The sequence below is a fragment of the Anas acuta genome, chromosome 26 (genome assembly GCF_963932015.1).
Source record: "Anas acuta chromosome 26, bAnaAcu1.1, whole genome shotgun sequence".
NCBI classification, from domain to species: Eukaryota; Metazoa; Chordata; class Aves; order Anseriformes; family Anatidae; genus Anas; species Anas acuta.
In genome coordinates this window covers 2,123,709-2,148,844 of record NC_089004.1, presented here as the reverse complement: position 1 = coordinate 2,148,844, position 25,136 = coordinate 2,123,709, and the positions used below count along the sequence as shown (strand labels likewise).

The 25,136-nt window shown below is 53.3% G+C and overlaps 3 protein-coding genes across 4 annotated transcripts; 1 reads left to right on the top strand and 2 right to left on the bottom strand.

The window, feature by feature from the left end:
* Positions 1 to 459: 459 nt before the first annotated feature.
* Positions 460 to 6,197, bottom strand: LOC137844870 (bone morphogenetic protein 2-like). Of its 2 annotated transcripts, XM_068661530.1 has the most exons (7): positions 6,017 to 6,197; positions 5,421 to 5,479; positions 2,717 to 3,043; positions 2,470 to 2,606; positions 2,171 to 2,293; positions 1,583 to 1,781; positions 460 to 1,299 (listed from the first exon to the last, which is right to left on the bottom strand). In XM_068661530.1, the coding sequence occupies exons 1-7, from the start codon at positions 6,061 to 6,063 to the stop codon at positions 893 to 895; spliced, it is 1,299 nt and encodes a 432-aa protein (XP_068517631.1). In that variant the 5' UTR covers positions 6,064 to 6,197; the 3' UTR covers positions 460 to 892. The 2 variants fall into 2 exon arrangements, with proteins under 2 accessions (XP_068517631.1, XP_068517632.1); XM_068661531.1 differs by lacking the exons at positions 5,421 to 5,479; positions 6,017 to 6,197 and adding an exon at positions 3,794 to 4,543.
* Positions 6,198 to 13,103: 6,906 nt separating this feature from the next.
* On the bottom strand, positions 13,104 to 15,173 carry POLE4 (DNA polymerase epsilon 4, accessory subunit). The gene is made up of 4 exons (XM_068661532.1): positions 14,923 to 15,173; positions 14,124 to 14,208; positions 13,788 to 13,829; positions 13,104 to 13,550 (listed from the first exon to the last, which is right to left on the bottom strand). Exons 1-4 carry the CDS (start codon positions 15,136 to 15,138, stop codon positions 13,537 to 13,539), a joined length of 357 nt encoding a protein of 118 aa, XP_068517633.1. The 5' UTR covers positions 15,139 to 15,173; the 3' UTR covers positions 13,104 to 13,536.
* A 1,554-nt stretch (positions 15,174 to 16,727) lies between these two features.
* PRAM1 (PML-RARA regulated adaptor molecule 1) lies at positions 16,728 to 24,854 on the top strand. The gene is made up of 10 exons (XM_068661768.1): positions 16,728 to 16,933; positions 18,736 to 19,423; positions 21,273 to 21,345; positions 21,572 to 21,684; positions 22,134 to 22,188; positions 22,495 to 22,588; positions 22,845 to 23,007; positions 23,371 to 23,404; positions 23,991 to 24,025; positions 24,556 to 24,854. The coding sequence occupies exons 1-10, from the start codon at positions 16,931 to 16,933 to the stop codon at positions 24,558 to 24,560; spliced, it is 1,263 nt and encodes a 420-aa protein (XP_068517869.1). The 5' UTR covers positions 16,728 to 16,930; the 3' UTR covers positions 24,561 to 24,854.
* Positions 24,855 to 25,136: the final 282 nt, after the last annotated feature.

Below are 25,136 nucleotides of genomic sequence, written 5' to 3'. Positions count from 1 at the left end.
GAGGGGGACCCTGGGCGGGTGCTGGGAGCAGGTGGTGGCAGGGAAATGCCACCAGCCATGGGTGCTTTTGGGTGAGCAGCAGGGAGGAAACTGGTGCCTACCAGCTGGGGTGGGACTTGGTCACTGGCAAGCTGAGCTTGGAGGTGCTGGGGGTGGGCTGCTGGTGTCTGGGGCCCTGGTTAAGCGAATGCTGCAGTGAAACTGTTGGAAAGAGGCAGGATGGGCACGCCTGCAGCTGCCCTGAGCCCCAGCACCCACCCCAGCTCCCCAGGGATCCCCCCACCACGGCATCTGGCTGACAGATCCCGAAGGCATTGGGCTGGGAAACACGGCCAAGGAACAGAAATCAGCAACCAAAACTGCCCCAGAGGCTGAGCTGCAGCTGAATCGTCGTTTCTCTGCTCCTGCTGCCCCACGGGGTGTTTGCTGTCCCTCGGCCAGCATTGTCACAAGCAGTGGTCACAGAAGAAACCCCGCTGAGAACAGCACGTTTAATAGCTCCTCTGACTTCATTTTACAAAACGCAGCAATGTACAGAAATTTACAGGCCACTGTCCAGGCAGTTTCTGTCATATATTAGTGCTCTTGCTATTTACATATAGTACAGCCTGCAGGAAGCCTTTGCAGGCACGGAAACCTGCACACCCTGCGTGGGGCACCCTGACACAGAGCCGCTCCCCTGGGGCTGCCAGCTCCGTGGGCTCATTTGGCTCGATTCAGTTCAGCCCTGAGCCTTCCTGGGCAGAGCCGGGCACCTCCTTGCTCTGTTCTGCCCAGTCTCTTTGGTACCGCCGCGGGATTTTGCAGGACAGACCCTCCCAGAGAGATTCCTCTGCAGGAGGAAATTTCCACATCGCCTCCCGGTGCTCCCAGAGGGAGCAGCAGCAGCCCCTCAGTGGCAGCCGCAGCTCCCAGCCACCATGTCGTCGTACTGCTTGAGGACCACGTTCTCATCGTCGTCGAAGTAGAGGAGGTTGATGGAGTGGAGTTTGTCCGGCACGCAGCAGGGGCTGCTGACACCCTCACTCAGCTTGAGGGCGTTGATGATGGACTGCACGGTGGCGTGGTTGGTTGGCCGCATGTTCTCGCCCAGCGGGAAGGGGCAGGAGCCTTTGCAGTGGTAGGCGTTGTAGCCCCGCGGTGAGATGATCCACCCGGACCAGCCGATCTCCTCGAAGTCCACGGACAAGGGGTGCCTCTGGCAGGGCTGGAGCCGGTCCAGGGAGCGTGTGCTGCGTGGCCCATTCAGCTTGGGCACTGTCATCTTGGCAGGAAGAACAGGGTCCTGAGGCTGTAAATCTACCCCAAACGAGAAAATGATTCCATTAGCACGAGTGCATGAGCCTGAAATGAAGGAGGAAGCAGAGCAGCAGCCCTGGCCACCCCTCCATGCCCGCTGTCTGCAGCTGCCCTTAGGTCAGACTGCCACCACCATGGAGCTGATCAGTGAGAGCAAAACCCAAATTTACATCTGCAAGCCCGCACCCATGCTCAGGCTAACCCGATGAGAACAGGAGCAGCCCGAGCACCCTGCAGGCGAGGTATCGTGGCACCGAGCTGTGCTGAGGAGTGCAGCACCTACCTGGGAAGTCAGCTGTGGGCAGGGACGCTCCCCGGCGCCCATCATCGGTGAACAGGACCAGCATGGGCTTCTTGCTCTCGTGGTGGTCCCTGCTGGACGCAAACTGTACAGCAGGGGCATCGAGCGGGCTCCCGCCCAGGCCATGGACAGTCACCAGCAAACCCCGATTGCTACTCTCATCTTCGGTCCAGTCACGAACCTGGAGAAGCAAAACCAGTGTCACCGCTGTGGGATGGGGCAGGCGTTGCTGCAGTGTCCCCACACAGTGCCCCACAAGCAGTGCAGCTGCAGCCACGGGAAGGGGCTGTGCTGCTCCCGGGCTGTGGCTCAGGGAACGCAGCAGGGGCCACAGCTGCAGAGCTGCAGCACGATACCAGGACAGGGCATCCATCCACCAGAGCTCGTCCCTCCCTGCAGGCTGCATGCCCTGGCATTGCTGTTAAGAGGGTGGACAGCAACTTGCCTTGCAAGCCCCGATGGGACTGAAATGGGTTTAAGAAGCTGCAGCGTGCAAAACACTTGTGTTGTTTTTGGTTTTGTTTTTGTTTTTTTCCTCTGTGCCACCCAACTCAGCGTAAAAGTACTCACAGCCTGTGTGATGGCAAAGACCTCCCAGCCAGAGCCCTGCAGTGAGAGGAGCCTGGATGCCAGCAGCTTCTGCCCCTGGGGGGAGTCCGGTTCAGTCTTGTCCAGAATTTGGTAGATGCTGACCTGGGGAAGGAGGCAAAGGGCAATGAGCACCCATGGGTCTGAAGGGGAAACCCCCTTGGCACGGGTACTGGGGAAAAAGGAGGGAAATGGAGAGAAAGCACCTGTGGTATCCCTGAGCACAGGCTGGGAGCGCCCCCATGTCCCTCTCCCCACCCTGTCCCCGTCCCCCTCCTCACCTGGCAGAAGTGGTGCCGTTTGGGCCCGTCGGTGGCTTTTGGCCAGAGGCGGAAGAGATGCAGCTCCGCTGTCAAGATCTTTTCATTCTTGGCCACGCTGGAGAGGACGAACAGGAACCGCATCTTCTCACCGTGAGCTGCAGGGAGCAACAGGTTGGGAGCAGAGCCAGACGGGAGGGTGGGGGAACAGCGCTCAGCCCCCTCCCGCAGCCCCCCTCTCCCCAGCACCCAGGGGCACCCCCCTTACTTTTATCCAAGAAGCTGCGGACCGTGTTGCCCTCCAGGATGTCGGGGTTCTTGGTGACACCATCAGCGTTGGCCACGGTGTTGAACAGATCCACCATGTACTGGGGCGGCTGCTTGAAGTGAGCTGGGGGGGGCGGAGGGTCTTCGATGCCAAAGACTTCCAGCAACCTCTTGAGAGCCTCAGCTCGCCGGCTTGCTGCGCTGGCCGGGCTCGGGCACGCCGGCCGTGCCAGCACCAGCAGCAGCAGCACGGTCCCCAGCATGGCTCTGCTGTCCCAGCCCCGGCTCGATTCCCCCCCTGCCTCCCCAGCACCGCATTTATAACTCGCTGGAAAGATGGATTGGGGTCAAATATGCACATGAGCAATCAGGAAGGCAAAGAGAGCTAATTGCCATGCTAACAAGGTGCAAAGCTGGGCTCCTGGGCACCCTCCACCAATTAGCTCCAGTACACAAGCAGGAGGGGAGCGCTGCACCGCAGCTCCGGGGAGACGCAGGTCCCGGCTGCACAGCCCCTCAGCAGGGCTGGCCAAGCTGCGTTTGCTCTCCCTAGGAGACTAACTGGTTTTTAATGACGGCACTAATGGGACAAACAGGAGAAGCTTTGTGTGGGGAAGCAAGAAGGGAGAGGAACAGCCAGGGCTGTTGCATGTGTCCCCTCCTGTCCCCAAGCTGCTCCGGCTGCCCTGCATGGCAGGGGGGCTCGGTGCCGTGCAGGTGTCCCTATCCCTTCGCCCTGCTAAACGTGCGGGGTGGGGTGTGTGTGTGTGTCCATCCATCCAATTGCCTTCCCCAGGATTCAAAGGCATTTGCTGGTAATTCTGCAGTGCCCAATATTACTGAAATACCACGAGAACCCTGCAGGTTCAGGATGATGGGATAAAAGCCAATTCCTTGCTCGTGTTCCCTCCCCAGAGGGAAACCAGGTTGGTAAAGGTGACCGCGCTGACACAGTGCACTTGGACTCTTTACATTTGCTGTTTGTTTTAATGCCACATGACTTAACAGAAAAATTAGCACTATACAATACCAGACAAAAGGAGCAGGATTAGAAAAGCCTGTTAGGTTTTATAGTGACCCGTGAATCCCACAGGAAATCCCTGTGAAGGAGGCCCGCAGGTACTTGCTCTGTGAGCAGCTTGGTGCAGAGTGGAAGGTGCAGGAGCAGAGCTGGACCTGTCCGTGTGTCTGTCCGTCCGCTGGCAGGACTGAAGCACTTCCAGACCAATGCCATCAGGAGACGAACCAAAGGCTGCTTGGCCAGCTGGCAACTGTGATTTATCCTAACCCCACGTTTTGATGGTGAAAGGGCTGTTAATTATACAGAACACACAGGGAGGCAGTGACAGGCTTGGGTTAATCACCAAAGGAAACTATTCCCATCCTGTGGTTCCTTTCCTTTCCCTTCCCTGCTCGCTAGCTGCGGGGCTTCCTGCCAAGGGGACACCTCCATCCCAACACACCCACCTCCCCAATTCCCTCTCCCACCCGACTCCTGCTCCACATTTTGCGGACGGGAGCAGCCGGCCCTGTGTGTGTGGTCCCAGTGCCAGACAGCCACATCCATCCCTCCGCACACCGCATCCTCCCGGGATGTTTGGGCAGACCGAGGGGCCGGGGAGCTGCACAGGGGAGCCCCGAGGAGCTGCGAATTGCCCATGATGTTTATTTCACAAGCTGCAAAACATTTTGCGGAGGGTTCATTTACACAAACACTGTTTAAAATAGCTTTCATTGATAAAATAGCCTTCTCTCATTTACATATACTACAGACAGTCTGGCAGGGGTCCTGCAGGAGCCCCACCTGCGGGTCCCCGGCCCCGCTACCCCCTGCACTTGCACTGCTGGATGGCCACGACGGTGCGAATGTGGTCTCGATGGCTCCTGAAGATGTGTACGTCATAGCGGTGAGGGGCACAGCGGTGAGAGGCAACCTCTGCCCAGGCCAGACATTTCTCTCCACCTTGTGACTCCCTGCAGTTAGAGACAAACCAAGTACATTCCCCGCCTGCCCCTCAGGCCCCAGGTTTCTGCCTTCCATCACCTGGAAAAGGGGAGATGCCCGGACCAGGGAGGCTCTGCCTCTGTTCCTCGTTTCTGGCGTAGCTCAGCAGGCTGCCTCCCCCCTCTCTGCCCGTGCAAAGCAAGGATTTTTTTTTCTTTCTGGGTTGATTCATTTCCCTACACGTTTGACACATTTTGTCTCTGAAAGCAACACAAAGTGCTGCCCTCCTGGCCTGAAACAACCGTTTGAGCCTCCCCATCCTCTCCTCCTCCTCCTCCTTCCTCCACCCTGCAGGAATCACAGGCAGGGAACGGCAATGGCACATTCCAGGCCAGAGAAGGCTTTTGTCAGGATCTTCTCCCCATCTTTCTCTGCTATTGTGGAGGACCACAAGCTCTACAACCAGCTGCCTGACGGCTGAATTCAGCATTGTCATCAGCAGGTTATTCTTTATCCCTCGAAGCAACAGAGCCGCTGTAGCCTCACTGCAAACACTGCTGTGTTTCAGCTTTGTCCCTGTATGATCAGACACGGGTGAGCTGCAGGTGCTACCCCAAATCTGCCCCGGTGTTACCCCTTAGGCCCTGCCCTGGGACCCTTGGGGCGTTGCTGGAGGGCAGAGGGAACAGAGGCAGCTCCAACCTGGCCGGGATGTGTGCGATGTGCCCATGAGGGGCCAGACCCTGCCAGCTGTGCTTACCTAAGCAAGCAGGGATCCCCCGAGGAGCAGCTGCCCAAGCACCTTCCCACATCAATTTCCTGCAAAGATTTGCAAAACAAAGGCATGAAAATCCCCCACCGCACCTCGCAGGGGACACTCCAGGGGACTGGTCGTGCATCCCTGTGCCCGCCCTCCACCCCCAAGCTGAATACACACCCCTGTGCAAAAGGGCAGCAGGGAGGCAAAGCTCACAGGGAGAAGTATTTTGGGGGCACATTATTATTATTGCGTCGTAGTTACCTATGCACAAAAGCTATGCTGAAGCCAAGTCTGTTGAACTGAGCTTAAGACATACTTAACTCCCTTTTTCACATAAATAACTCACTATTCCCTTAATTAGTTTTTAAAGAAATCCTCATCCCCCCCCAAAAAAAAAAAAGCTGTTATTTTACACCAATGTATAAATGAATTAGTAGCATAGGATAAAGTAAGTGTGAGATTTTTACCACTACAGCTTATGGCCAGGTTTTGCTCAACATTCCTGGGAGAAGCTGCCCATGGCAGAGCAGCCTGGGGTTATTTAAACCCCGCAGAGCTGAGCCCATGGCAGAGGAGACCAAGCTGCAGGGACCAACCTTGAGCCGTTTCTCCCTGTGTCCTGTGGAGCTGTGCACAATTTCATAATAATATTCCACTTGGGAAACACGATAGCATTTCTCCTTCATTTCGCAGCTCTCCAGTGTCTGAATCACCTTCCCACCACTTGGATTTTTGACCAGGGCAGTGCTGAATTTTGTGGGCATGCAGAAAAGGCTACCTGCAAGGAAACAAGACAGAAATTTAATCTTGGGCTGTCTCTGAGGCCATCACAACTGCAGCATCCTTGAAATGTGTCTGCTGTGTGGTTCTGGCATCCAGCATGGGAAGTGCTGGTTTTCCATGTGAGGGGCCCCAGCTAGGATTTTGGGGCTCATTCTTCCACCAGCTCGGGGCTTCAGCTATAGGTTTTGTTCCGCCCTCTCAGTTTCAGAGCACAGGGCAGAGACAGCTCATTCCGGGTAGAAATTGTGAAACCTGCGAAAGCCACATCCCTGGGGAGCCAGCATGAGCTATTACATTTTATCTTTCAGAAAGAAGAACTTTGAACATAAAATATTCATGGCAGAGCTTTTTCCAGAGACATCCTCTCACGCCAGGGAGCTGGGGAGCATTATTTGACATTTACTCATTCAGCTTCCTCTGGATTTCACCGGGCTGCTGTGCCCAGCACAGGTCCCTGACCCCACCACCTCCTGGCCAGCCCAGTGCCACCGTCTCTCCTGCCCTGGAGCAATCCCTGCATCCTGCCACCTTCCTCCTAGCACGGCCCAGGATGGGGTTTTGCTGTGAGGCTGATGGCTGGCTCGTATCCCCCCAGAGCCCACCTTCCCCCGAGCCTTTCAGACAGACCAGTTGCTTCCCAGTTCCCTGAAACAAAAATACTCAGCTTCCCCCAAAAATATTTGCAGCTGCTCTTGCCCTGCCTGGCCACAGGAGGGGAAGGGGCCAAACACCCCCTGCAGATGCAGGTTGAGTCCTGCTTCCCCTTTTCTTTCCGTATTCAAGCTTTAATTCAATGGAAAATGCACTGTGCAATAAAAAATAAAATTGTCTCCGTTTGATATGCCTAGTGTGATTTTTAAGGATGCCCACAGCGCTCATGTTGCAGAGAGCAGGCAAAGAGGGGTTTGGGCAGACAGGCTGCACGCCTGTGTCTTCACTGCTGTTACCCCATGGGTCGGGACGCAGCAGCCCTGTCCCCCTGTCCCTGCAGCATCGGCTCTGCAGCTGGAGAGGAGGGAGAGGAGGGAGAGGCTCCTCCAGAAAACAACAGCTTAAAGGACACAGGCACAGACTGTCCCATGGAGCTCAGTCGGAATGTATTTTCTGAGAAAAAAAAGAGTTTATTTGCTGAACATCCCAGCTTTTCTCTCCCTCACCAAGTAAATTAGAATTTAAATTTCCATTTCATGCACTACAGGCAGTGAAGGATGGCTAACTTGACACAGGGGTCACTCTTGGGCTTTAAGCAGTTGTCTTGCCCTGTACCCTGTCGGTGCAGGTTCTACAGGGTTTGCATCTGGTTCCAAGCTCTAAAATGTCTGTAAGAGTTTCCTACCCCCTCCATCAGCTCCTGGAGGACATTTCTTTGTCCAGGATGCAACTGTGTTTTTGGGGGAGCGAACAGCAGTTTCTGACCGCAAGTCTCTGGGATGCTTTGAGGGGAACACAAGATCACGACTGATTTCTGGGAACCAGCGTTTTTGGGTGAGATTTTAACACCCTTCTCCAGGCCCCCCATCCTCTGCTGCTGCCAGTCTGTAACACAACGCTGAAAACCTCAGCCTGTCTTCACAGGGGGGAAATCGAGAAGGAAAGTGCCGAGACCTGCCCTGGGGCAGAGGCAAAGCCGAGGGCGAGTCCACATTTCCCAGTCCTGGGCCATTATCACTGAATGAGCCACCATCCATTAGCAACCCTGGGGACAACTGCCACTGTCCAGCACCTTCCAGTCACACATTTAGGAAGTAAATGTCTGTGCTCATTCTCCCACCCCTGGAAAAAAGCACTTCACGCTGCCTAATGATCCACTTGCTGTGTCTTGTTGCCAGATTACACAAGGCTGTGGGACCACAGTGCCCCTCTTCACAGATCCTTCCTTTAGGAGGGATGACAAAGGACGGAAGAATAATTATGGTTTTCATCCACGAGCACAGCCCTTCTGCATTTTGGCTTCTTGGCCACCCACCTGGTTTCCCCAGCCCCTCTGGATCAGGCCCCTGGGCTGCCTTCCTAGCTGACACCAGGACTCGCATCGATCTCTATCCCTCTCTAGTGGCTGCTGTGCAGCCCTGCTACAAGAGCTGCCTGGAAGGTTGTAATTGGATGGTTTTACATGCCAAAAAGCCAATAAAACAACTTCAACAAATTCAAAGAGAACTGATTTTTATCAAGGAGTTGTGGAAAAGCATTTCTAAATGACTTTTCATCCTGATAAAAAAGGATCGGTTCAGCTCCACTGACGTGACGCTCTTTTATGTGTGAACTTGCAAGAAAGCCCCCAATTCAAAATGGACTGACTCAGCTTTATCCCAGTGGAAGGTTTTGACTTGTTTGGAATGATTTAGTTTGGAATTTCCATTTCCAAATTATTTTTGAAACATGAGTGTAGTTCACCAGTGCCAAGATGAAAGTGCATTTCAGAATGTCAAAAAAGAAACTCCATTTCTAAGTGTTCTGTTTCACAGTTTTTAATCATCACACTGTTGTTTTTTGCTTTGAAGCAAGCTTTTGAAGCTTTCTTTGGAGCAGAGACTCCCAAGGTCCCTTCAAGTCCATCATTAGAGTGCACTTCCTTGGACCATAAAATAATTATACTCCCATCCTCACACCATGCATAGGGGAAGGAATTCTCACTGCACTTGCAGACCTGTGCTGTAAGGGCACAGCGACAGAATGGAAAGGAAAAACCAAGCTCAAAATAGAGTCCCCTCCCCCTGTAAATCAGAGGCTCTGCGTGGCAGACTTGGGTGCCGATGAACCTTGCTGTAAGCTCTGACTTTGCAGGAAAGGGTGCTGACCACACAGCAGGACTCGTCCCTTTTTTCCTGGAAGAGGGGCCCTCCACCATCCCCATACCTGCACTGTAGGTCGGCTCAGAGCATCTCCCCACATCAACCGTGACCTCCCAGGGAGAGTCTGGAAAGAACGTTTTCAGAGCTGGGAGACGCAGACACTCCTCGGGCCATGCGCTGCAGTGACAGCCACCAACCACCTCCACCTCCCGATCGCCTTCCAGGAGCAGGAGCCGCTCCACGTGGATGTGAGCTGGCTCGCAGCGGGACCCTGCCGGGCAGGAACGTGATGCTCCTGGAACCTCGGGGTGCCCGCCCTGTAGCTGCACAGAATGGAGTAAGGAGCAGATTCACTTTTAAGAGCAGCTTGCACCAGCTCCCTGATAAAATCCTCCCCTGACCTGGAACTGACTCAGCTTGTACCCCTTTAGCCCAGCATGGCAGCACGGTGTTGCTGTGGTGCTGCCCTTTGCAATAACATTTAGAGCAAAGTTGTTTCTTCCCCAAAGCTCTGCTACAATCAGCTGAACGGCAATGGCTGAAGCAGTCCCACTTTCCCTCCAGGCTCCTGATGTGGAGGATCAGCATGACAGCAGCTCTGGAGAGCGATTGTGGACCTGCTGGGCTGGAAGGTGCTGCAGCAGCAGAGCCACAGCTGTGACAAGCAGTGACAAAATTTTTCACAGTCACAGACCCCAAGGTGAACACACACAGTCCAGGCAGGTGCAGTGCCTGCTGATCTTGTTCCCATTCCCTCTCCAGGTTCAGCTGTCCTGGTGCCAGACAGGATGGAGATGGGACATTAAGCAACTTCAGCTCTCCTGGGATAAAGGAAGCACCACAGCCTGTGTTTGGGGATGCTCCTTCTAGTCCCATCTAGGAGTCACACATGGCACAAGGTAAGGCAGTGGCATAAACATCTCAAAGGCCAGTTTTGCTCACCCAGGCAGCAAAGGGCCTCTGACGGCTCTGAACAGGCACCAGCTCTTGTGCAGAGCAGATGTGGCTGAAAGAGTTGGTCTTGCTGCTGGTCTCAGGGAGGACAGAAATACACTTGGACACTGCCTGGAGCACCAACCCATCCTCTGCCATAGGATATCTCATACAATTTCTGTTTGTCTGCCCTGCATATTCCACTGCTTGGTGGCTGAGGAGGACGAGAGGCTCAGTAACTAGTTTACTGCAGTGCAGAAGACAGTAACTTAGAGCGTGTGCCAGGTATTTTAAAACATGTACGAAATCAGAGCCCCAGGCACCAGTGTGTGACCTTCATGCAGACACAAATGCTCCTGCCATTGGGGTCACAAAGACACATTTCTCACCTTCTTACTTCTAAGAAAATCAAGCATGGAAGTGTGTCTGGAGAGCCCCAGGAGGCCAGGGTGGTGGGAGCTGATAGGCTGGGCTGGGCAGGCAGACCTGCACTTCCCAACATCCACGCTTACAGGGCTGCCAGAGACATCTGTGAAACAAGAGTGATAAAAGGATTATTGCTTACTATTTGGATACGATCATTTTATAATTTCTGCTGTTCACATAACAACCTCCGATGTTTTGCAAATACTAAAGGTTAAATTCCTATGACTACTGCTCTTACACATTGAAGAAAAAACACCCAAATCTGATTAAAGAAACCTCAGACTTTTGGACACACAGTTCAAATCCATTTTCACACATCTGTGCTAATATTGACTGAAGCATGTTTTATGTAGCCTTAGGGGCTGCAAGGGGAACTGAGACTAACAGCTACTCTTGAAGGCCACAGACTTTTCTCTGGTGAACTAATGGACCTCTTTCCTACTTTCTCTGCACATTAAAGCCAAGACACCCCATTGCCTCACTGATTCCCCTGCCAATATTAAACCTGAGAACCAAAAGTCTGCAGTAGTCCTGAACTTACACAGTACCCAAATGTTTCAAACACGGAATTCAACCATAATTTCCTGACACAGATCTCAGCCTGTTGTTGCAGCACACTTGTACAGAATATGAAACCTGTTTCATGCACATGAACAGACCTGGTGGCCAGGCTACTCTTCAGTTCCTATTCTCCAAAACTTGCTTTAGGTGTTGGGTTATCTGGGTGTGGAGTCCCCTACATATAAGAAACACCCCAGGGAGGACAGGTGGGACTTGAGTGGGGATGCTTGAAGGGTGCACGTGTCCTGTGGGTGAAGAGGGAACTCACCATGCCCCACGTGGAGGAAATGGCTTTGCCTCTGGCAGCAGCCCTTCTCTTCAAACATGTTCCCTTGCTCGCCCTCTCTGCTGATGGCTCCGGCACCTGTAATCACAAAGCACCAAGCTCAGCATTGCCCCAGTCATAATTCGCCTGCCTAAGCCAGGAGGAAGCACTGGGCTCCAAGCACACAGCTCCAGCCACCAGCTGCCTTCAACCTGCTTCAGTGTAAGGAAGAGATTTAGAGTAATCATAAATGAGCATGACCTATCTGACCTTTAAGACTTGGCTAGTTGGACTAAATACCCTAATTAATTGCTCAAAAAAAAAAAATAAAGGCTGTGTTTAGCAGTTTTACCTTCATATACCCATTCCCTCTTCTCTTCTACTTCTGTGCTACTGCAATGTGAGCTAGGATCAGAGGAACTTGTGCTGAAAGACAGCACAAAGCAGCTCCTGGGCTCTAAACTCCCCAAACACTTATGCACAGCAGCTTCCTCAGGGGCAAATCCTGTACTATTTGTTGAGTGCAGACAATCCCCGATGATGTTCAGACAGTGAAGCATAGTAGAAAACACACACCATGCCCACACAGAAACATCACATACAAAGCCCGCATGTGGCCTCACACCACACACCAGTACAAGCCCTTTTCTCTCCTACACAAGAGCCCAAATCTGCACCAAAGAAAACGAGAAGGAAAAAGGAACTTACTGGCAAAGATGGAACTGTGTAAAAGTCCCTCCAAGAACACTACAGCTAGCAGGTCCTGCATACTGCACTTTAGGAAACACAAGCAGGGCTCCGCATCCCAGATACTTATACCAGCCCTCCCTCAGCAGGCGAGAAGGTGAACAGCTTGGGGACAAATGGGTTTGCATATTGCTGGCAAACACTGCCAGATTGTGATCTGAACAAACATACAGGCAGCCCGGACAGCGATGGCATCTCTCCCACAAAACCTATCGGGATCGGGCTTCAAGCACACTTCAAAGTGTTTCTTGAGAGCAACTGGGCTTGCCCACAGCCTAGGGAAGCTCCCTTGGGGGTCTTTGTTCTTACTACTGCTTTCAAACTAATTAAGTTTGTGGTAACTCAGAGTCACTTTTAAGTTCCCTCATTTGAAAAGGACGCGTATCCTTCATCCTCATTCATCGTATTCAGTGGGCTTTTTATCTAGAGATAACCCACCTTTGTCACTCTGCAACACCAAAACTGGTCTTTGATAACAGACAGCAACACACGAGGACTCAGTAGCAAGGACAGTGTGTTTCCCATGACCACAAGGAGAGATCCATGCCTACTTTTGCCTCCCTTCAGTGTGACTGACTCCTGGAGCATCTTCTTTCTAACTTGTTAAACACAAATGAAAGTAACAGTCTCCTGAGTCATGGAAACATGAGAAGCACCAACAGTGCTTGCATCCTGCAAGAGACTCTCACAGACACACGGCTCAAAGGCAGTGATGCATCCTGAACACTTGCTGCATGTGGTTCTGAATTACAGAGGTTAGGATCTCTGCACCTACTTGCCAAGCCCAATTGGCAGGGACTAGATCCAATTCCCAGGGTAATTCTTTTGCCAGATTCAGGAATGAGGAGGAATGCAAAGGAGAACAGCAGTAGCAGCATAACATGACAGATGTCATTCATGCATTCAAAATTGGATTATTATTATTACTATTTTCACTCAGATCACTTGCAGGTGCAGGGATCACAGGTTATGGAAGCTTCCATGAACAAAACAAAAAGTTTCCCTGGAGCTCATGCACAGTTTCTGGGGGAGAGCTGGGCTTAACTGTAACAGATGCACTGAGGAAATGATGAACAAAAGCAGAACACCATTAGAAGGGATCCTTTCCAAACTACACTAGTGCTATAGAAACAAGACCTTCATCACAGCAGCACAGAGGAGGAATCAAGACAGCTATTCAACAACAACAAAAAATTTAATGTTGGCCAAGAAACAAACATATACAAAGAAAAATACATTTCCATTAGAAAAATCACCATGCCTTGGCACCTACGCTAATCCACTCTCCATTCACAGCTTCGTGGTGCTGCAGAGTACCTGGAGAGGCAGGGACAGTTACTCTGAGCAGCTGCTGTGTGCCATGACCAGAGCTGGAGAGCAGTCTGCATTGCAGCAACAGGGCACAGTTAAGTGACGTACAAAATATTTATGAAAAAATACATTATTTTAAATAAAGAACTTACAACAACTTAAACTTTATACAAAATATTATGGTTGCCATTTCAGTGTCTCAATTCTAGGAACTACTTTCGAATGCTCGGTGTCCTGTTTTCCACCCCACATCTGTCTCTGCAGCCTGTTTCTCCAGAGAGCTCCATCTCTGGCCAGCTCAGTCCAAAGTACCTACAAATGAAAAGAAAAAAAAAAACAGTCAGAAATCAGAAAGGAAACAGAAATGCAGTTATATGAACAACTGAAACTTGTTTCACCTCTCTGAGGGGAGAGAGGGACATAGAGACTTATGCTATTAACTATTAAAGATGGGCCCCAGAGGGGCTCTGCAAATTATTAAGTTCTTTCTCCCTCAAGAAGGGGACTACAGAAAATATTGAAACCAACTGAAACCAAGCAGAAACTCACCTTCCAAAAAAGCAAATTCATCAATAGCTTCAATAGCATTATCTGCAAAGCAGAGTGAAAACAATTAACATAGATAAAGCTGACTCCATATTTGCTTTTACTTCAAATAGCAGCATTTGAATTTGCATCACAGTGCAGTGACCAATTTCAAAGAGGTTTATTTGTTTTGGAGTTGGTGTGTGAAATTACTAGCGTATAATATTTGGTAGAAGATTTCGCTTTCATCTTTGGAGAAATAAGTTGTTCCTACATCTGTTTCATCACACCAGGACAGGTAGAAAAACCCTCCCTCCTACCAACCCTTTGCTAATGACAGTACTAAACGTGGCCTCATACCCAGATCTTTTCTCTGCAGAGTTTTTCTTTTTCCTTGCTGAGCGTACACATAAGCATCTTTGGCTATGGTTTCAACAAACAACTCCTGCAAAGCAAAAACACGAGAGTTTCACAAGGAGAATGTGAGAGGGAAGAAAGAACACCTGTGCAACAAGATGAAAGGTCCTACAGAATTTCAGAAGAAACCAAAATTGCCATCCTAAAACATCCCCTTCCCAATAAATAGCTCTGAAAACCACAAATTAAATTGTTGTGTGCATGAGAAGTAACAGAGGACAGAAGGCTGTGCAGGGCAGAGCCAGAATCACAGAATCATCCAGGCTGGAAGAGACCTCCAAGATCACCTGGTCCAAGCCCTGTCTCCTCCGAACACGTCTGAGACCGGGCAGCTGCTCCCAGGGCACCTCCTGGGACCCAGTCCTCGCGTGCCATGCCGAGGATGCCTCAGCTGTCGGAGGCAGATACCCAGCAGCAGCCCTAAGAGTTACTGGAAGGGAGCGTGGTGTCCAAGCTACCCCACCACCAACCCTCACCTGTGCAAAGGATCTCTGAACGCCTTACAGAGGCGATGGAAAAACCCCTGGCACACACTGCTCCCAGCCGCACACCACAACCCCTCCACCTGCAGCCAACGCCAAGTGGACACCCACCCCCACCAGGCTCAGAACTGCCTCGGAGGAGCAAAAAGCGAGCAAGCTGCCGCTGCACCGATAACCTCAGGCCCACGGGGGGGGAGCCCCGGAGGACCGGGTTGAGCCGAGGCTCCCCGCCGAGGGGCCCGCGCCGCCCCGCGCCTCACCGTGGCCCGCGCCAGGACGAAGACGGCCTCCTGGCTGGCCAGGGTGACGTCCGGGTCCGCTTTCACCAGCGCCTTCACCCTCGCCAGCGGCAGGCGGGCCAGGCGGGCCGGCCCCGGGCACTGCGGCCCCCCGCCCGCCTCCTCCCCCGGCCCCGCCGGCTCCGAGCCCGCCGCTGCCACCGCCGCCGCCGCCACCGGCCCGGCCGCCGCCGCCATCCCGCGCCCAGGGGCCGCGCCTGCGCAGCGCCGCCGGGCGGAGCGGGGCCGCCGCGGGGAGGGCCCGGCGGAGCTGAGGGGCTTGAGGGGCCCGGGGACCGCGGGGTGGCCGCGGTTGGCTCGGTGCCTCCGGGGAGTCGGCTTCCAGCCAGCCCATGCACCGGCTTTGAGCTGCCCGGTCGGTACCGAACGGAGCCCTCGAGCCGCCTGCTGTCACCCGCCTCCCCCTGGCACAGCGCTGCAGCCTCCCTGCCCTCCCCAAATGTGGCCCCTGAGCCTGTCTGTTTCTCCCAAACACAGCCCTTCATCCTCCGGTCACCTCCAAACACAGCCCTTTATCCTCCTGTGACCCCCAAACACAACCCTTTATCCTCCTGTCACCCCTAAACACAGCCCTTCATCCTCCGGTCACCCCCAAACACAGCCCTTCATCCTTCTCATCCCCCACAGTCTCACAAAGAAGTCCCTCGTAACTCCTCCGTCACCCCAAGACACAACCCTTCCTCCTCCCCATCACCCTCATCCCCCAGACATGTCCTTGGAGCCTCCCTGTGTCCCTGTCCCCCAAGCATGGCCCTGTCCTCCCCACCCTGCTGGAACCATGGTCATGGGGACCCCAGGGAGGTGGCTGTCCCAGCCAGATGCCCACCTTGTTGGCACCCAGAGGGTTGGGCACAGGACCCCCCACCATGCTGCCTCCATTGAGTGGGATCCCACCCTCCAGTGTCTCCTCCACAGGATGCCCCTGAGGACCACCACCATTTACCACCATGGGTCCCTCCCAGCCTTCCCCACATCCTTGACCTTAAAATGGTCACCCTGACAGCCATCTTCAGGCAAAAGACAGCCATGGGTGCTGCTGTGGGGACATCTTCCCAAAGGGACAGAGGGACATGTCCCTGTCACCCCAGGCAGGGCAGGGACATCATCACCAGTCTGCAGCTGCCCAGAGCATCTCTGCAGGCCTCATCCAGTGCCCCAAGCAGGGGTTGGATTGTCCTCTGCAGAGCGGGGTCTTACCCCATGCTGACGGGACTTGACTCAGCCTCTCAGCTTTCCTGTCTCTGAGGCAACGAACAGCAGGACATTTCAACACACAGATGGCCCAACTAGGCGCCATGCTGTGCAGAGCACTTCTGCTTCCCATCAAAGCTTGACTCCTCTATGGAGCAAACGTCCTCCAGTTCTGGATGTGTCTAAAACCTGGAGCCCTTACCCCAACCCTCCCATTGAACATGCAGAGCTTGGCTGAGGCTGGGCTGCACAGGCCATGCTGGTTGTGCCATGCTACCCAAAAAGAGCAGACCATGAATCCCCTCCTCTCTGCAGGTCCCACGGGGTTGTGAAAACCCAGCCTGCAGCAGGTTCACGTTGGCTGTCATGAGATGAGAACCTAACTTGCCCTCTTGTTCCTCACAGGAACCCTTCCCTCTCATCTCAGAGTCTGGGCTCTTTTCTGGGTGAGACAGCAGGTTTTGGTGGGCCTCACACTGCCCGGCAGCAGCAGAGGCCAGTGTCCAAGCTAGAAGTGCACAAAGAGCTGCTGCTCCTCCTCCTCCTCCACCTTCTCCTCCTCCTCCTCCTCTTTCTGCTCATGCTGCTTCACAGTCAGCTACTTCCTGGCATTGCACACAGCTTCTCACCAACCATTAGGAAAGAGCTTCTGGTTTCAGAGGAGGGGGACCCTGCTGCCATCCAAAGAGGCTTGGCTTACACAAATCCTCCTGTTTGGATGCCTCTGGTGGTCTTTAGAAAAGAGGAGAACTCGTAGGAAAGTGTCCACTGATGGAAAATGGTGAGTAAGAACTTTACCTGGGCTGCTGTGGACCTTAGGATGGGGTGTGGGGAGCAGAGCCGTATCTCCTGCTGAGGAAGTTGGAGAGTTTCTGTGGCCGTGTCCTTGTGAGGGGTCAGGTCCTTCTGAGACCCTCATCCCCCCTCAGGGAGTAGTAAAAGGCAAAGTCCTGTGGTCCACCTGTGCTGGTCGGAGCTTCAAAGGTCTCTGACCAGTTCCTGGGCTCAGTGCAAGAATTGCCAGGTGACATTGGGCTGAATATAAAATATGTGAAGGAGGAGAAGCTTACATTGTGCTGCTGAACCCAGGAGGGCACCCAGCAATGCAAAAAGCTGGACTTTATTACTGTGACAGCACTGCTGCATCCCATAGGTAGGCTCAGGTACTCTGTCTGTCCCACCCCATTGAACAGCGCTAGAACTTGTGGTTACAAACATCTGAATTGTGTTCACATCTAAAATCCCTGAGGCATGTTTGATAGTTGCTTTTTTCATTAGTTTTTGTGAAATCTCCACTGCCTGGTGTGCAGGAAACAGCAAATTCACGCTGTTCTACCACAGGCTCTGCCCAGAGTGCTGTGTTAGCAGTGTTTACTGGGGAAACTGTGGTGACTGCCCAGGGATGAGAGGGGAACTTGAATTTATTTAGGTGTATAAATTTGAGCATTTATGTCTGAAAATATTGCGTAGCTTCTTTGTACTCTAGCCCTTCTGTTGTGAAATAAAAAAATTACGCAAGCGCAAACCCAGACTGAGTTCCCAGAGGGAGGAAGACTTCAAAACTGAAGCCTATGGTAGGGCGAATGGAGCAGCCAGCTCTGATGCAAATGAACGCTGTGGTCTGAGGACAAGAAGGCAGGAGAAAGAAGCAGGAGGAAGAGGACAGATCCTTCCCTGTCCATATGGTCTATCTGGGATGGTTATGGAAATGTAACCCTATCATCCCTGAGCTTTGTGCTGTATCTCAGACTTGGCATTTTTCTTCTGAAAGTCATCCAGGCACCTCCTGACTGCCTTTCTCTAGAAACTTCAGAAAAAGGTGCTGCCTCAGGAAGCCTGGGCAGCTCTGTGCTGGGGCTGGTGTGGCCCAGTTTGCCTGTGTGCTCATCACGGTGTGAGCAGCACAGGAAACACCCTCATCAGAAAAGTAGGGCAGATCTGCCATTTCTTGGCCTTTTTTTTGCATACAGCCTTCAGCGGGATGGGTTTTCCTCCAAGGAAAGGATGCCAACAGCTCTGCATGGCCTCCTCCACGCAGGTCCCATGGCCTCTTGTCTCTGAGCAGCCAGACCCCTTCTCCTTATGGAGAGGCCATCACAGAGCAGGGCACATCCCCATGGTTTTGGGCTCCTCAAGGCTTTTGCTGGAGCTCACAAGGGAGCTGCTGCACTTCTGATTACCATGGTCTTCATGGGGGCCAGGGCCAGGGCAAACTAGGTTGCTCCCCTTCGAGCCCTGGGCAATATCAAAGTCTTAAATTCTGCCCTCTGAGTTTTGTTACCAGTAGGGCATAATTCCCTTCCCTGCCCCACTGTTTTGAAGGTTCCTGGTAGTGGGCAGAGGATGGATCAGGCCAAAAGACTCCATGAAACAGCTTCTGGGTGCCCTCACGGTGGTGGACCTGTTCCCAGTCTGGTGCAGCCCTGAGCTCTTTCCTCAGCCACCCATGCAGTGAGCAAAGGCCACTTTTCATGGAGGAGGCTCAGTGTCAGGCCATGCTGAAGCAATAGTGCATTCTGCAGAGGGGCTTTGACTCATTTTCCTCCATAATGTTTTAACTGGAGCTTTTCTTAATGGTTGCAGAGGCACCTGGAGGGGAAAGGGGCCATGGTGCGGCACCTCCAAGCAAAGTTCAAAGGCAACAGGGAAGATCTCCCCGAAGCGGGCAGCTGGCTGGAGAGTCGCTCGGCAGCATCCCCTGCAACAGAGCCAGGACAGATGCCTGTGCTGGGCTCCAAGGGTGAGCCACCCCCTCAGTCCCCCCGGACCAGGAGGGTGGACTTCAGCAGGGCTCCTCCACCTCACAGCAAAGGTCAGAGTGTGGGACAGAGCTCGCTTCCTCATCCCGTTTCTGAGACCCCGGAGTGGATGACACGACTGAAGAAGGGTGTTGCTCAGGACGCCAGCTCCCAGCCAGCCCCTGCAAAGCCAGGAGGAAGAGACGTGTTGAACAAGGAAGTTGGAGCCACCTCTGATCCTCCCCAGAGAAACCAAGCCCAGCAGAAATGGCCACTCGTCAAAGACAAGGGTGCTCCAGCAGTTCCAGCCAAAGGTGCAGCCGTTGCAGCCTCCTCAGATGCTGTGGGAAGCACCCAGGAGACAGGGCACCCCGCTCTGCCTCGGAGGAAGCCTCTGCCACATGTCATGACGCTGGGAGCGAGGCCGGCCAAGCCCAGGCGTCCTCCTGCCGTGGATCTGGAGAAGTTCCGTGCAGCTGCACGTCCTGGGATGCCCGGCCGTCCTGCCGTGGAGCCAAGGAGCACTAAGATGGGTATGGCCAGGCACCTGCTGGCACCTCAGAGTCCCCCACTGAAGGCAACCGCTTCAGGATGCAAAATTTTCCAACTTAGAGCCTGGAGATCCTGGGAAACAGAAATTTTGGTTGGGCTGAGAGAGAAGTGGGGGCTGTTTGGAGACCAAGGGGCTTTATGAGCATGTGCTTTATGAGCAGGGAGTGGTGCAAAGGGAAATTCGTTCCTGTAGGAGTGGTGCAGCCCTGTGGCAGGGACCAGGGAAATGGGTATCTCTGTCCTTGGAGATATCCAGGCGTCAGCTGGACGGGGCCCTGAATGACCTGCTCTAGCTCTGAGGCTCTCTCAGCCCTGCTCTGAGAAGGAAGTTGGATGAGAGGCTCCTCAGGCCCTTTCCAACCAGCCAACCCTTCCATGACTGTAAGAGCAGTCAGGCATTACTGGTGGGAAGCAGAGCTGGCCTCCTCTGTTGAGAAGCACTTACACACCCTTTGGCCAAGGGGCAGAGGCTCTCTGAAGCTGGCAGCACATCGCCTGCAACACCATCTGCCTCCAAGCCTGAGGGAGCTGCCAAAACTGCAGGGGCACAGACAGGACCATGGGGGCACCATTGGGACCGTGGTGCTGCTTGGTGTGTCCTCTGTATGGTTGCTGGCTGCCTGTGGGACGCAGAGCTTGGTGCCTCTTGATGTGGTGGTTCTCAATTCGGCACGAACTCTGCCACAGTCCTTCCAGGTGGTGTCCTTCCAGATCTAGGCAGATTTGTTGCTTTCTGACAGCCACCACTCTGCTAAGACATGCTCTCAGCTTTGAAATTTGTTTCAAATCTTGCTTCTTCCTCAACTTTTCTAATTTCTTATTTACCACCTTGTTATAAGGACATTTCCCTATTACCCAGCTCCTGCTATAACTGTGGGGCAGGGTGCAACTCTAAGAGTAGAGCCTCTCCCTTTCCCTATGAGAAATGCAAAGCCTGTTTTATATTACTGTATTAACCCACCATTTTGTGGGATTATTCAGAGGCCTTTATCAGTCCTGGCTGTGCTGTTGTTCTGGGAAATGCTCACCCAAAGAGGGGCCCCAGCCTAGAGGGTTAGAGTCTCCCTGGCAGAGGAGTGAGTGATCCTCCCTCCATATGTCATAAAATCTGGCAGTTTTCAAGTATTTTATTGTCTTCTGGAAACTGAGGCAAGTTGGAAAACCTAGAGTGACTCCCCTAGATTTACGTATTTTTGTTAATCACAATTTTTAAGGTAATCTTATGATTTTTTATGGCTTGACATATGATTGCTCATCACCTGGTACAATAACCCCATCAGATCTGCTGCGTTGGATATTCATGTTGGTTGCTGACTGGTCTAGCCGACCAGCTGTGAGTCTGGCGATAAAACTGATGGCATCTTGGTGCAGCTGGATGAATGCTGGGGCTTGCAGCAGGTGCAGCAGCACTTTCTGGCTGATGACGTCCCTGAGCACTTGGAGGTGCCCAGGACTTGCCCTGGTACCAATCTGATGCAGATCTGGAGTTTAACGTTTTCAACATATTCAAAATATTCATATTTGGCTTCTTCCTCTTGTCTTTCATCATTGGTCAAGGAAGAAAAAACATTAGGGACACAAGGGCAGGAATATATACATTAAAGCTCCCTAGGGAGCTTCCCAGTGAGCTGTGCCCCAGAGCGTAGGGAAGGAAGAAAATTCCCAGATGGGCCATGGAGACAAACTCCTCGCTGGATCCAGATGTGCAGCCAGCTTTATCACCCCACATCCCTCTGTATGAATTTAGCCTGAGGAGGCTCTGATCCTCTGAGCTAAGGTGAAAACTTGAAATAATCCCTTGTTGCTTTCCCATTCCTCTTTTTACCGTAGGTTACCCGAAACCAGGTAGTGTTGCATCGGGCCCGGCGCGGTTCCCACCGCGGGATGCTCCAAGTGCAGCAGGGTAAGTGCTGATGAGGTGCTTTAATTTTAGGTGGCCTCCAGGCTGTCCCGACCAGGTGGGAAGGGCACCAGTTCCACTGGGCACCAAGGCATCAGTCCATCGGTTTTCCTGCGTGTTCCTAGAGCCCAGCTCGGGATGGCTCCTTGTGCAGGCAGCTCCAGTGGTACAAACATTGTTCTTCACAGGCTGCTGCATGGCTTCCTAATCACACTCTGCTCTGTCCCAGGGATGAAGAAGAGATATACGATGATGTAGAGACCGTTGAGCCGGTCAAGAGAGACCGAAGTGTTCCACTGCCCCCCACGTCCCGACCACCAGCGTATCTCCGTCCCGGAGGAGGTGGGTACAGGCTGGGTGCTGGATGTGGTGCCTCAGGGAGCACTGAGGACCCAGTGAACTCCGCAGCCAGCAGCAACTGCACTGGGGCGGCTGCTCATATGCACAGGAGGGTTTCTCTGCCACCTTGTAAACAAGCACGGGTGACTCTGATCCCCTGAAATTATCAAATCTGCTTTCCAGCCATCTGGATGAGCCCATTGACATCAACTGAGCTGGGCCCTAGGGACACACATGGCCCAGCGAGGCAAGGGCCATGGAGAGCAGCTGCCACAGAGCTGCCAGCCCTGCGCCCTGACCTGCCCAGCTCATTTCAAGGCATTCTCTCAGCAGCTGGTGGTTCCAGTGGTCCCTCTTGCTGTTGTTTCAGTCTCTTTCCCTGTGCTTTGTCTCAGTGGGTGCCTGCAGCTTACACCAGCCTCATGTCAGCATCTCTGGGTTTGCTTTTACAGGTGGAGGTGCCGGTCGAGCCTCTGGCAGGTTTGCCCTGCTGGCAGCTGTGCAAAGGTAACGAGGGGGGGCCATGCTTTCTGTGGGGCCTCAAACTGCCAAGAATCCTTGGTGCTTCTGCAAAGCTGGTTGTTCGGTTTTCTTTGCTGGGGTTGCAGTAAGAATGTTGGTGGTGAAGGGCACAAGTGGAGGGTTTAAATCTGGCTCAAGAGTTCCAGCATCCCTGGAAGGAGGCACCTCTGGGTGCTGGGGGAGACCCAGAGCAGGGGAAATGTGACAAGGCATTGACCAGGAAGGAAAGTGTAAGGGGGGAGTAGGAGTGGGGTTACCCAGGCTTTCCCTTGACTCACAATGACTCTGCAGAGAAGCCCAGGCCTCCCGAAAGATGAAGCCAATGACACTCAAAGAATGCAAGAAGGAAGAGAAGGCAGACAGGGAGTTTCAGAAGAAATTCAAGGTGGGTAGCACTGAGCGGTTTTGTATCCCTCTAACCTCCCTCTTGCTCCCCAGGAGCTGTGCACCACAGAGACCTGGCTGTACCCTATCAGACCTGCCCCGTGCCCCACCAAGGCATCCCTAAATCAGACTGGTCCCGCAGACCCTTTTGCTTAAGAGGAGCCTTCTTTTTCCATGAAGGGAAGGAGATTGGAGCTGCATGGCCATCACTGCTTGAGGCAGCTGCTTGAGCTGCAGCACTGCTGTTTGTGTTTCAGTTTGAAGGGAGCATCACTGTCCTGACCCAGATGATGGTCGACCCTGCAGTGACTGAGAAGAGGGGCGGAGGGAAGAATCTGCCGCTCAGACGGGGAGAAATTCTTGATGTGATTGAGTTTACAAACAAGGATCAAATCCTCTGCCGAAACAGCCAGAGGAGGTGTAAGTCCATGGGGACTGAGGCTCTGCTTGGAGCGGGGATCACAGCACCCAGCTTCCAGGCAGTCACTGCTGGTAACTTCCAAACTATGCTTGCACTGAAGGGTGCTCGGGTGACATGGGCTGCAGACCCCCCAGGCAGAGATGGGGATGAGGGCTGTGACCCAGCCCGGCAGGCTGGTTCCCTGCGTTACCAGCAGGTTCCTCCCAAGGGTCCAGCTCAGCTTCCTGGAGCCAGGCTGCTCCTCTCCCCCAGCTCTCCTGGGGATGTGGGGTGCTGCTCAGCCCTGCCTGTGCCGGGGTGCAACCCCGCTTATGGCCCTGCTCCTGGCACAACCTGATGTGCTTCTCCTTGCTCTGTTTCAGATGGCTATGTGCCCCGGGCTGTGATGCTACACCTGTGAGTATCTGTTTCCTGGCCCTTTCATCCCCACTCCATGAGCTGTGGTGATTGCCCAGCACCGAACCAGCCCTGGCGATCAAGTGCTGGCTCTAAACCATCCAACGCAGGCAGTGGCCATAAGCACAATGCCTGCTGGTTAGCCTCGGGGGGCAGTCTGCCCTTTCCAGTGATTTCTGTTGTCAGGAGAGGTTCTGGCACTGGGAGAAACTTCCCAGGTTGCTGTGAGCCCACCCTAGGCTGTGGTCCCAGCACATGGGTCCCAGGCACTGCTCAGCTGCTGCTGCTGGCACAGCACGAGGGGCTCCCAGCATCCTGGGGCCACCGTCCATGTGCAATGCCAGAGGGGCCAGATCCATTCTCCCCTCATGCTGGAGGATCCCATCTGCCAGGAGGAGCAGCCCAGAGGGGCAAGCATGAGCCTGGCAGGAGGTGAAAGGGGTGACATGGAGCACGCCAGAGCCAAGAGGCATGTTAGGAGATGGGACAGACACAGCAGCAGGAGCTGGCCCTTGCCTCAGTGGTGGGAGGTCATGGGGGACCAGACTGCTCACAGCATCCTGTTTTGTTTTTTTTTTCCCCACAGGGACACTGACATCTATGACGACGTTGAGATTTATGGTAGGTTCAAGTGGACGGCTGCCAGTTCATGAGCAGGCAGCAGCTGTGGTTCAGGTCCTGAATCCCTTAGCAGGCAGCAGGCAGCATGGTCCCAGGGCCCCTTCCCCAGGCCTTGTACCCAGTCACTGGTACTGGGGCCTCCCCTCCCACCCCCTGCTATTTCCCTGCTTTCCATCTCATAGGAGCTGGGATCTCCCCTCCCGCGTTGATTTCTTTCTTCCCTGGGACATACCTTTCTTCCTCACAGGTCCCCACAGGTCCCCATGTTCTTCCACTCCCAGTTACGTGGATTTCTCCACACCCTTTCCCTTCTCAGCTTGCTCCCTCCCCTTGCAGCTAGCCCCATGGACCCCTTTAAGGTGTCCCTGATCCCCCAAACAACTCAGGATGCCTTTCCCAAGCTGTCACTGACTCGTGGCTTACAAACTCCATCCCTCTGCATGCAGAGGGCTTTGCAGATGGGACTGAATGGAGACAGCTGTATTTTAGCTATGCTGATGAACAAATATTTTATCTATTCCACCTGTCAGGTTGAACAATCCGTGCTAAAGCCGAAGTCATGATGCACACCAACAGAGACCTCTCCAAAGGCCAAAACATGGAAAGTACTATATGCCACGCTCTTGCTTTGGAAGGAGGTCTGCTTCCTCTGAGATAGCTTGCAAAAGCCACCACATCCCTGCCAAAACAGCAGCGAGGCTGTTCAGCACACTGGGGGGGATGCAAGGATCCTGTCCCACAGAGGCAGGGACTTGAAATAAATCTCCATATCAAGCCCTGTCTGTGGCCTAGTTTTGTATGTGTAAAATATAGCAATGATTTGAGAGGGTTTTGTGTTCTTAATTTTTGTTTGTTTAATCTGTGCAAGAAAGGTTTTAATTCAGAGAGGTTTGAGCATTTCGTTAGTTGCAGAGCATCTTCAGCTCCCTGGGAACAGCGCTGTATCCCTGAACCAATCCAGCAACAAGAAATATCCCAAAATATTGTGAGCAGCAATTATTGTTGTTCATGCACCCTGTGAGCAGCCCATGGCCTGCGGGGAAGCTTCCTTGCAGAGCTGGGGCAGGGGGGCTGCATCTGTTGGGACAGATATTCCTTTGGGTCCCTTTAG

What these genes read in the sequence shown, in the direction of transcription:
- LOC137844870 (XM_068661530.1), bottom strand. Translation starts at nt 6,063, where the DNA reads ATGAAATTGTGCACAGCTCCACAGGACACAGGGAGAAACGGCTCAAG. An exon ending in AACGGCACCACTTCTGCCAG is followed by an intron (nt 2,294 to 2,469) that starts GTGAGGAGGGGG and finishes CTCCTTCCCCAG; the next exon opens with GTCAGCATCTACCAAATTCT. An exon ending in GCCCACAGCTGACTTCCCAG is followed by an intron (nt 1,300 to 1,582) that starts GTAGGTGCTGCA and finishes CGTTTGGGGTAG; the next exon opens with ATTTACAGCCTCAGGACCCT.
- POLE4 (XM_068661532.1), bottom strand. Translation starts at nt 15,138, where the DNA reads ATGGCGGCGGCGGCCGGGCCGGTGGCGGCGGCGGCGGTGGCAGCGGCG. An exon ending in TCGTCCTGGCGCGGGCCACG is followed by an intron (nt 14,209 to 14,922) that starts GTGAGGCGCGGG and finishes TTTGCTTTGCAG; the next exon opens with GAGTTGTTTGTTGAAACCAT. An exon ending in TCTGCAGAGAAAAGATCTGG is followed by an intron (nt 13,830 to 14,123) that starts GTATGAGGCCAC and finishes TCTGCTTTGCAG; the next exon opens with ATAATGCTATTGAAGCTATT.
- PRAM1 (XM_068661768.1), top strand. An exon ending in GATGCTCCAAGTGCAGCAGG is followed by an intron (nt 21,346 to 21,571) that starts GTAAGTGCTGAT and finishes GCTCTGTCCCAG; the next exon opens with GGATGAAGAAGAGATATACG. An exon ending in CTGCTGGCAGCTGTGCAAAG is followed by an intron (nt 22,189 to 22,494) that starts GTAACGAGGGGG and finishes ATGACTCTGCAG; the next exon opens with AGAAGCCCAGGCCTCCCGAA.